The following is an 11,334-nucleotide window of genomic DNA, read 5'->3' as shown; positions in this document are numbered from 1 at the left end:
ATCTGTGCAGGAGTCTTTCTTGAAGGCAAGGGATCTGTCCACCCTCCAGGATTAGTGAAAATGGAGGTCCCCGTGAGATGATTTGGAAGCCCCTTCCAAAGGTGGCCAAAAACCCTGTCCTAACTCCGAAGCTATTCTTTCACATAATTTTATATATATACATTAAACCGTATGAACAAAAGTTTTGAAAGTGGGGGGTGGGGTTTCATACTTTTAAGAATACCATTGAAATTTCCCCCGATGAAGGATCTAGAGATCTGAAACGCGGCCATGTTGGGGGTTTGGTGATTATCTCTACGTCGGGATAGTGCAAGTATTTCCCCCAGCGAGGCTGTTATGATTATGTGAGAATGTGAACCCCTGGGCTGAGATGAGAGGTGACTCCGCCCACAGGGAGGAGCCCTGTGAGCCTCACCGTCAGCAGGCGTAGACACAGTGGCGTGGGACACAGCTAGAAGTAGAGACTTTATTATGAAGGAAGGGAAAAGTAATATCCACAGAGTAGTAGATGTACTAGTACAGTCCTGCGCAATGGGAATTACCCAGAGCGTAGCCACAGATGAGAAGATCCGGTAGTGACCCGCGGAGCGGGGTACGCCGGGGGTCTCCTCTAACGAGTGAAGGCAGCTCTGGAATTCAGATCCGGTAGTGGCCCGAGGAGCGGGGTATGCCGAGGATGCTTGTACAGTAGGTGTTGAAGATCAGGTAGAGATGCCGGAAGCCGGAAGTGGCTCCCGTAGTTGCTACGTCGATACTCTGTAGAGCAGGAAGGCTGAATAGCTGCTACTGAAGGAAGGCGGTAGTGGCCCGAGGAACGGGGTACACCGCAGGGAATCCTCAATACAGTTCGTATAGTAGAAGTCAGTAGCGGTACTCACAGTAGATGGTTCCTGGAGGGAGAGAGAGAGACCTGAGAAGCAGGACTAGTAGCAGACAGGCAGGTAGGCCCTCCAAGGAGCAGATAGCTGGGAACGCAGGGGAGCCCCCGAGGAGAGGGTACTCAGAGCGTTCAGATGCCAAGAACAAGCCAGGAACAGGAAGTCCTTGAGTGAGGTGGAGTCAGCAAGACGGAACTCCTTGCTAACTCGGAGAAGGCAAGGGCCGGTCAGATTAAATACAATAGCGGGTTGACGTCATCGGGAGGGGACACCCCCGAGGTTCCCGCCATGATGTGTACAAAGGAGGCCCTTGCTCGCGCGCGCCTAAGTAATTCCAGATCCAAGAAGGGACAGATCCAAGGCCAAAGAGAGAACTACCAGGGATGGGGAGGGAAGAGGGGGAAGGTGATAGGAAATCATATGAAAATGGAGGACAGAGAAGACAGGGTGAAAAAGAAAAGGGGAGGGTGAGATAGCCCAGATTGCTCCATCCTTAGACTGGTAAAGTCTGTGAAATGACATTTCCAGATGTATTTGTGTAATGGATTTTGTAGGGGGGGTTTCCTTTAAAAGGGTGGGAAGGCAGATCCTCTTTGGGGAGTGGTCATAAGTCTAGGGTTCCCAAGTTTTGACAAAAGTCTGACTCCACCGTGGAATAGGAATGGAGGGAACCGCTAAACAAAGCTAGGACGGTGCCCCCCACCCTCTCTAAGGCTTTCCTGTCCAGGAGCTTTTCTCTTCCTGCTAGCACTGAATCTGCTGGTCATGTCCAGTCCATCCCAAGGGAATATTTGGCTATTCGTTTTAGCATATTTGGGGGAATTCTGATCAAAAAAATGTAAAATTCTGCACACAAAAACTTATAATTCTGCACAATTCTGCATTGAATGTAATCCACTTTGAAGCGCTGAAAAAAGTGCGAAAAGCGGAATATAAATCTAAAATAAATAAAAATAAAATATATTGGTCAAAATAACACAATACACATGACAGTCTTTAAGTAATTAATGTAAAATGTAATACAGAAAAAAGTTATTACTTAAAGATGCAGAGTTTTAAATATTTTGAGCAGAATTTCCCTAGAAGTTCACTGTAAGAGGGTCCCTTCCACCCTCTCTCCCTACTCCCCTGGCCAGACTCCTTTCACTTTACTCTCTCAGGCCTCAACTCCTCCACCTGCCACTATCTCTCCCCTCCTCACTAGGCTCAATCCCTTCCACTCTATCTCCAATGCCAGAGTTTGACCCCTCTCTCAGTACTGCCCCTCACACAGGCTCCTTCTCTCTCTCTCGCTCACACACATACACACACACAGGCTCCTCTCTCTCTCGCTCACACACACACACACACACACACACACACACAGGCTCCTTCTCTCTCTCTCGCTCTCACACACACACACACGCTCTCTCTCTCTCGTGCACCACACACACACACACACACACAGGCTCCCTATCTCTCTCTCGCTCTCTCTCTCACACACACACACACACACACACAGGCTCCCTTTCTCTCACTCACACATACACACACACAGGCTCCCTCTCTCTAGTGCACAGTCTTTGGCTTCATAAGTCCTCCAGTCTTTGGCTGGAGGACAGAATAGTTTGGACTCCAGCCTTTTCTCCACAGAATCACCTTTATTTACTGTGCAGCAAAACAATAACAGAAAAAGTCTGCTTACCTCAGCAGTTCTAACTCAAAGGTTACAGCAACAGGTCAGCCTTGTAGAAGGAATTGTGACTGCCCTCAGCTCTCAATCTTTAGCTTGAGAGTCTATGCCAAGAGTGGCCAACTCCAGTCCTCAAGAGCCACAAACAGGCCAGGTTTTCAGGATATTCACAATGAATATGCATGAGATAGATTTGCATACAATGGAGGCAGTGCATGCAAATCTCAGAAACATTCAAACAATTTATTTATTTATTTATTTATTATTTTTATTATACCGAGTTTCATGATGGAATCACATCAACCCGGTTTACAATTAACAATGTGAGTAAAGGCATAGAGTAACATAGTAAAACATTTCCCAATTCAACGTCACATATAGAATGACAATAATCAGAAAAAGAATCTCTACCACATGTAAAGAATCTAAACTGTACCAGATCACCAAATGACCCCGGGTGGCAGCTTAATAAGGAAGCACACAGTATATGCATGCACTGCTTCTGCTTCTGCTCATCCCCAGGGCCTGGTTTCTCCTGGACTTGCTTTATTATTCCCATGCATTCCCTTCTGGGCAGTGCGCTAAAGTGGACGGGGTCCTGATGCACACTCCCTTACAGACAGGAAACAAAAAGGAATAGAGAAGAGGGAGAGGCTGAGCCAGAAAATTAAGCCAGAGACACCAAAAGTTGGAAACTGTTTTATTATCTAATGGAGAATATTAATTAGGACAGCGATTCTGCAGGTGGGAGGAAGGAGGGCAAAGGATGGCCTTTGAGTGCTAAACTCAGGGTGAGCAGAACCCCAAAACACAAAAGCTTCCAGGTACAGAAAGGGGTTAAAAACGAGGGCCCTTCACCCCAGTACTTGTGAATGAAGTCTGACGGTGCACAATCAAAGCCAGGATTCTGGGAGAGGCCTTTTGTGAGGCTTTTTGATGGCCTTTGAGGTTCAGATCCGAGATGTTCTGTCGGGCAGGAGGTGTTATCTAGAGGAAAGCATCATAACGAATTCTGGGGTGGGGGAGAAACACAGAGAGAGAAGCGTGAACAGGGTGAAGCAGAGAGAAGCCTCCAGAGCCAGCCTGCAGGGGATTCAGCACCTACATTCTGCCTTCCTACTGCAAGCCCCAGAGGCAGAGAGGAGCTCAGCCGTCCATTGCCTACTGAGAAGTGAAGACTACAAACCCCAAAATGCTTTGGGAGGGGGAGACGGATGTGACCCCTCTTATTCTATTTTTTTTTTTATTGAATTTTACATTATTAGTAGAATCGATGATATAATAAGATTTATGAAGTCAACTCATAACAAAACAATAGTCTTAAAAAGTAACAAAAAATGACAATCAAGAAAAAGTCTGCAGTCAGGGGCCATCATATAAGCCATCATAACAAATCGATACAGTTCAAATGGATTTCCACAGCAAGAGCCTGGCTCTGCCAACCCAGGCCAACCCTCAAATTAACTCTCCTTATCCACAAGAAATATTTCCAGACGTGCAGGGTCAGTAAATATAAACTTATTATTTAACGGGGAAATCTGAGATAGAAGGTGGCCCCAAGGGCCAACACTTTCTCTCAACTGCAGAAGAGATTTCCAGTGTGGCTGAGTAACTCTTGACAAAGGAAAAACTTGCATTTTCTGACCACAGAACAGAAATCGTATATTCCTAAGGTATTTCTGAAGGATTAAGTCTTTATCACTTTCAACACAAAAAAGATACTGAATGTTGAAATATTATCTGCCGATGGGTTCTAAAAAACGTAGATAAAGTTAGGGCTTGCAGGAAGGAACGTGACTGCCCTCAGCTCCTTCACATTCTTATTTACTTAACTGCAGGGCTATGATAAATATCCAAGATACTAATTGCTTTCTCTTCAGGAATACTCCAATTCTCTCTAGTATATTTCTTAAATAATTCAAGAGGCAAGCTCTTCCCCTCTTGTTGTTGAGCGTTGTCTTTCCGTGCTGTAGCACACACACATTACGAGGTAAGAAGAAATGAGGTCAATGTTCAAAGCCAGTTAGACAGACAACTCACAAGCTATCCCTCTAAATGGCTTATCCGGCTATAATTTATCCATATATAAAGGGGGTGTTTCAGGGGCATTCCACGGAGGGGCTAACCTGGCTGAAGAGCGGGTACATCTGGCTAGCCCAGTCGCATAACTTTACACCTGCTTCCCAGAAGGTTAAACTTAAATGGTCCTGTCGGGCCCAGCAGCCCCCAAACAAGCAGGATCCTTTCCCACCCCCCACCCCCACAGCCTCCTGCCACCTTTCCCGGATTAATTAAAAAGGCTGCCATCGGTACCTCCGGCCTTCACCTCCCCTCCCCCACCCCGGATTCTGCTATCCCCCCCCCAGCGCTGCTTCTGATCGGCAGTGCTGGAAGCGTAAAGAGAGTGGCGGGGATCTGTCCTGGATAACGGGGGGGGGGGGGGGGGGGAGAGAAGGACAGCAGGTTCTGTGGTGGGGGAGAGGTGGGGAGAGTTTCTGGTAGGACCGGAGAGGGGGAGGTGAAGGCTGGTGGGTACCGATGGCAACCGTTATAATGAAACCGAGAAAGGTGGCGGAGGTGGGGGATGGGTGGGAAGGGATCCTGCTTGTTTCAGGGCTGCTGGGTCCGATAAGACCATTAATGTTTGGGGGGTAGGGGGGGCAAGACTCACAATCAGGCTGCGGGCCCTTATAGTTTTTTCTGCAATACTGATATCTTTGAATATAGCTGGTCAGTTTATCAAGTTATCCTGCTCTATGCATATTCAGCAGGACATTTATCCCGCTGAATATACAGGACAGGTTACCCAGCTAACCTCAGCCGGATAGCTTGTCCACTAAAAAGCCTTTGGGATATTGGTCTTGCGCTTTACTTTTATCCACTGTCACTGTGCACAAGTCCAAATGTTTGCAGAATGACAATCTTGTACCGTAATTAACACCGCAGGAAATACCTGTCCCTTTAGTATAAAGCACCTGTGGATGCCGTACAGCATCTCTTTTTCACATGCCACAGGGATCGGTTCCCCTGAGGCCTGGTCCCACCGTGGAGCTGCCCAACTTCTCTTCCTAACACGACTGAAAATATGGGCAAGGACCAGCAAACTGAGCAGTCTGACTGGCTGAGTACCCCCAGTGCTGTCCAATGCAATGTGCACATGTGTTCATGTAATTTGACATATTGTGCACATGCATGGCTGGCATTTGAGATGAGGGGTCCTTTGGTTAAATTGAGCTGGCCAAAGGAAGAGGTAATACTATCCATTGCTGCCTTGCACTGAAGTGTTGGCTTCCTTGTATTCCCCTTGTGCTACCAAAGCCCTGACAAGATGCACTGACCACAAATAGATTTAACCTCCTCACCATCAAAGTCCACATGCCCATCGCCATTCAGATCCACATCGCGGATAATCTCCTCCACCTCTTTCATTTTCAGTTTCTCCCCCAGGAATGACTGCGCGGCATCGAGCAACTCCAGTGAACTGATCTCACCATCACCATTAACATCAAACTAGGAGGACAAGAGCAGATGAAGGCAGCTGAAATACAATGTACTGTACTCTTGCTGTCTATCTGCTTTGCCTGTCCGATGCTCATCCATCTGGCTTCTCTCCCACTTAGTGTTTTCCTCTACCTCTCTCCCCTCTTCTTTCTCTGGTCATCCCTTCCTTTTGTACCTGTTTGAATGCAATCTTCAGTTCATGCACTCCAACCATGTGTGCAGTCTCTGCCAGCATCTTGGGACCTATCAGTTCCACAAAATCTTCAAAATTTATCCGGCCACCCACTGAAAAAGAAGTACATAAATCTTGGGTATCTGGGAGACAGAGTTCTATCCTGACCACACATGGGGAGGGCTTTCCAGGACATGGTTGAACTACTTTGACAAAGCACTGTATAAGAAAAGAAAGCCAGAGTTACATGAAGATGGAGGCTAAATTTCCATCTCACTCAAGTGAGAAAATTCTCTACAGGGCAGCCTTAGGTGCCATAGGATTGATCAGAGATTAAGTGATCTCTCTGAGAGTTGGGGAGAGCCATTGTTAGAGCAGTAGGTTCAATGGGCTTCTGAAGGATGGTATCTTGGTGTAGCAGTGGAGTAGGTTGTCTCTGAAAGTCAGAACCATCTAGCATTAAACTGAGTATTTCTAAGGATTGGCATTTCCTTAGCAGAAGTGGAATAGTGATTTGGTTGGTCTCAGAGTTGTGAGATCATTTTCGGAACAGAGGTTTGAATGGTCTCCGATTCTCATTTATGAAGCAGTGGATTGGGTAATCTAGCAGGATTGGGAATTTGCTTGGTGTAGCAGGGCTTTGGGTGATTTATGAGTGATAGGATCTCCTTGTTGGAGAAACAGATTTGGTGGAGTACTGAAGAGATAGGTAGACTTATCATAGTTAGCAGACTTGCTTTATTGACATGCGTAAGTACTTACACCTCATTTTGATGTGCTGGGAGATCTCAATTAGTTCCATCTCAGTAGGCATGTACCCCATGGTCCTCATACACTCCCCCAGCTCCTTGTATCCTATATATCCATCTTGGTCTGTATCAAATTCTTTAAAAGCATCCAATAGCTCTATAGACAGCAAAAGAGAGATAAGTTGCAGGCTTTCCGAATAGGAAAATTGGTTCTTACTGCTAATTTTCGTTCCTGTAGTACCACAGATCATTCCAGACTCCTGGGTTTTGCTTCCCTGCCAGCAGATGGAGACAAAGAAAGTTTCACCGACACTGTACATAACTCAGCATGCCACCTGCAGTCTCTTAGTATTGACCTATACCCAAGCCAAGATGACAACAACAAGCATAAATTTCTAAGCAAGCTTCTAAGCAAACTCGCTCCCCTCCAACAAGCCAGAAGAAGGTGAAGTTGCCCAAAAAGACAATGGAAAACTTGTTTCCCAAATTTAATATAAGCGATAGGCATTGATAACCTCCAACAACTCTGCACTATATACAAAACAACAGTACGAGTGGCAGACTCTCTCCCCCAATAAATGGGCGGGTCTCTGGACTGATGTGTGGTACTACAGGAACAAAAATTAGCAGGTAAGAACCAATTTTCCTTTCCCTGTATGTACCCAGGTCAGTCCAGTCTCCTGGGATGTACCTAAGCTCCCCTTAACTCAGGTGGGAAATGGATAGTTCCGCTTGTAGAACACTCTTACTAAAGCACATGGAAGCTGGAGCCCCGACATCCAAGTGATAATGTCTAGAAAACGTGGGCGACGACTTCCCAGTAGCCGCCCAACAAATTTCATGTGGAGATACCTGCTATGACTCAGCCCAGAAGTTGCCTAAAGAATACCTCAAATGCACCCCTAAACCCCCCCCCTCCCCGGCAGCGGGTGCCCTTTAGAAATGTAAGTTGATTTGATCACTTCCTTCGCCACCGCACAATTGTAGCCTTAAACGACTTATTCCCGTCTGTGGACCACTCCACAGTACAGAGAGGTGATACGATCTACAAAGAGGTGAAAAGTCCATAAAAGCTGGAAGCTCTACTGTCTAACTAAGATGGAACGCCGAGACTACCTCAGGCAGAAAAGAAGGCACCATGCATAAAGATACCCCTGAATCAGACATCTATCTGTAGGAAGGGATCTCGACACAACAGCTCCTGGAGCTCCGAAAGTCTCCTGGCTGAAAAATCGCCACAAAAAAAAAAAACACTTTACGAGTCAAGTCCTTAACCATAGCTCTCTTTAATGGCTCAAACCAAGCCTCACACAATCCTCTATGGACTAGATTCAGATTCCAAGATGGTCAAATGTTCTGCACCTGAGGACGCAAGTTCTTAGCTCCCTGAAAGAACCACAGAACATTCAGATGTATGGACAGAGGAAACCCTTGCACCTTACCCTGTAGACAATCCAGTGTTGCTACCTGGACACTCAGAAAGTTAAAAGCCAGTCCCTTGACCAGAATCTTTCTGTAGAAAAGCCAAAACATGCAACATCATAGCCTGAACAAACTGAGGCTGCACTCTGTCAAAGCAGACCAGGACTCGAAGATCCTCCAAATTTGCATATACGTCAAGGATGTAGAAGGTGGAAATAACCGCTTTGGAATATCCCCTCCATCTCAGTTGTCTCCTCTCAGAAGTGAAACCACGAGACAGAAGTGAGCCGCCTGACCCAAAAATATTGGGCCCTGGTGGAAAACAGTCAACCAATGTCCGAACCTCAGGGGCCCGTCTATGGCCATTTTGATCTGATTTGGGAAGTATGGTCAATGTGGCCACTCTAGAGCTACCAGGATCACGTTGCCTGGATGTTTCTCTATCCACCATAATCCCTTGTCCACCAGAGGCCACAGGAGGGAAGACAAAGAAGAATCCCTTGAGTCCATAGCAGTACCAGAGCTCCGATTCCTTTGTTCCATGTTCTCCTCAGGGGCTGTAAAACCGCAACGCCATGGTATTCTCTTTGGGTGGGATATCCCCATCTTCCATGAATGAGACAATGCTGCTTCCGACAGCTCCCATTCTCCAGGGTCTAACTTTCTCCGACTGATAAAATCCACCTGAACGTTGTTCAATCCAGCGATGTGAAACACTGCCAGCCACTCCAAGAGCTGTTTTGCACAGAGAATCAACTCCCGAGCCTCTCGAGTTGCTGCCTGATTCTTGGTTCTGCCTTGATGGTTGATGTAGTTCACCATCGTCACAGTGTCTGATAGGATCCATACCGGATGGCCGTGTAACCTTGGCAGACAGGCAAGCAATGTGAAATGCAATGCTCTCGACCCTAACCGATCGATAGGCCATGACGCCTCCTGTTTCATCACTGTCCCTGCGCCAACTGATCTTGCCAAACCGCCCTCCATCCAGAGAGGCTTGCATCGGTGGTGACTATTATCCAATTCTGAATCTCCAATTCCACACCACGCTCGAGATTGGTGCAAGTAAGCACCAAGCTCGAGTAAGCACCAAAAAATGTCCCTGGCTTCCCCCTCTAATAGAAGAGGAAGATGAAACAAACTCTTTCCATAACAGATTCCAGCTGGAAAAGAGCCCCCTGCAGGGGCCGCATATTTGCGAACGCCCAATGCATTAATTCCAATGTTGATGTCATAGAAACCAGACCTGTAAATAGTCCCAGACTCTGGGCACCGAAAGCTGTAGCTGAAGCCTAATCTGACTCTGCAATTTCAGCAATCTCTCTCCTTGAGAAACACTCTCTCCACCAGCGTGTCGAACTGAGATCCTAGATACTCCAGAGTTTGTAAGAGGACTAAATGGCTCTTTGCTAGGTTCACCAACCACACGCTCAAATCTGGGCTGCGGCCTTACATGCCCAGGACCCAGCAAAAGCAATCACCATGTGGTGAGAATGCGCGCACATATCTACGCACACGAGAAAAGAACCGCTGCAGTGGTCTATCAGTAAAGCCTGCCTACCTGCGCGTTTAGGCCCAGATCTGTTTAACATCCAGCACCGAAAATCATCGGCCTGAAGAGCTTCTCAACAGCTTAGGCCTCGTTGCTGGCCGAGAATCCATGGAGACTGGGACCAAGAACCAGCATCTTGCTAAACACGCTTTGTGCATAAGCGAATTAAAACTGGCAGAAGACCTCTACTCCTCAGTACAAGTGCCTCTCTGCACCTCTGCGGGACAGGGAACTGCCGGTGATAGTTGAGGAGGAGATTCCCCTGCCTCTCTCGCTGAAGCTGCTAGGAATTTGAAAATGGCCTTTGTTTCCGCACTGACGGGAAAAGCCTCAGTGCTAGACCCCGTCACCCATGAGGCTCGTTCTACTGCTGCGTAGAACTGACGCAGTCCCTCGAATGCTTTTGCTGCACGCACACGCTGTTCCTCCCTGCACCTGCGGCACCACCAGCACCTCAATGACAAGCAGGGGAACAGTCCCTCAGCACCACGGAGCCAACACCCGGGCTCCTCCGCAGGCAGAGCTGCTGAAAAACCCCATTCCTGAGCTCCCCGAGCTGCTGAGGTAGCTTCCCCCCCTGGATCCTCACTGCTGCACAGATTCCTCCATCAAGTTCCTTGTTCTCTCCCTTTTTTTTTTTTACTCTCTGAGAACAAATAAAGATACACAGAAACCAATACTTTCTTTTGGTGCAGAGGTTCAGGTTCCAAGAGCGAAGGCTGCATGATAGACCAGAAAAGAGCCAGACCACTGTTATATCAGTCTCCTTTTGCCAAACTTTAGCGACTCAGCCCAGGACAAACCATATAAAAGGGACAATTCCCTGCTCCACTGGGCTTGCAGCACAGAACTGCCAACAGGCTCCACTCCTGTCTCATGGGGATGAGGGATCTGGCCCACCAGATGTCCACCCCATGGATCTCCGGATGGAGCTATCAGAAGGGTCACCAACCCCCTACTCGTCCACCTCAAACCAGTGGGGATGGCCCCACCAGGACCTCACAACCCCCTGGGAGGATCCAGAAATTTTGTCTTTTAATCTTGTTTTTTTTCTTTCTATCCAGACTGCAGGTGTGCATCTCTACCATCTGCTGGAGACAGAGAAATACTGAAGAACTGCAGGTGGCACACTGGGTTATGTACAGTGTCAGTGAAACTTTCTCTGTCTCCATCTGCCGGCAAAGAGGCAAAACTCAGGAGTCTGGACTGATCTGGCTACGAACAAGGAACAGTGATATTAACTTAGCACCTTTCATTTAAAGAACATCTCAGCACACTTATAACATGGCATGGAGTGGACTCTTGGGCCAGTGTGAGGAGGGAGTCCCGTGAGGTAGCTCCTTCCCTTGGGGCAGGTTGCAGGCCAATAGCAGAGTGAGAGTGGTCAG

General features: G+C 47.5%; 1 protein-coding gene across 2 annotated transcripts in view; it reads right to left on the bottom strand.

The window, feature by feature from the left end:
* Positions 1-452: 452 nt before the first annotated feature.
* The window catches only part of LOC115075143 (calcium-binding protein 2-like), a 34,276-nt gene continuing 23,394 nt past the window's right edge, over positions 453-11,334 (bottom strand). The window contains exons 4-7 of one of the 2 annotated variants that reach the window (XM_029575366.1): positions 6,986-7,129; positions 6,227-6,336; positions 5,913-6,060; positions 453-890 (exon numbers count right to left, since the gene is read on the bottom strand). In XM_029575366.1, coding sequence (XP_029431226.1) covers positions 862-890; positions 5,913-6,060; positions 6,227-6,336; positions 6,986-7,129 — 431 coding nt within the window. In that variant the 3' untranslated portion in view covers positions 453-861. Of the gene's footprint in view, positions 891-2,833; positions 3,563-5,912; positions 6,061-6,226; positions 6,337-6,985; positions 7,130-11,334 lie in introns of those variants that run through there. The other variant, XM_029575365.1, reaches the window with a different exon arrangement.

Source organism: Rhinatrema bivittatum, chromosome 13 (genome assembly GCF_901001135.1).
Source record: "Rhinatrema bivittatum chromosome 13, aRhiBiv1.1, whole genome shotgun sequence".
In the NCBI taxonomy this organism is placed as follows: Eukaryota; Metazoa; Chordata; class Amphibia; order Gymnophiona; family Rhinatrematidae; genus Rhinatrema; species Rhinatrema bivittatum.
This window is presented reverse-complemented; position numbering and strand designations above follow the sequence as displayed.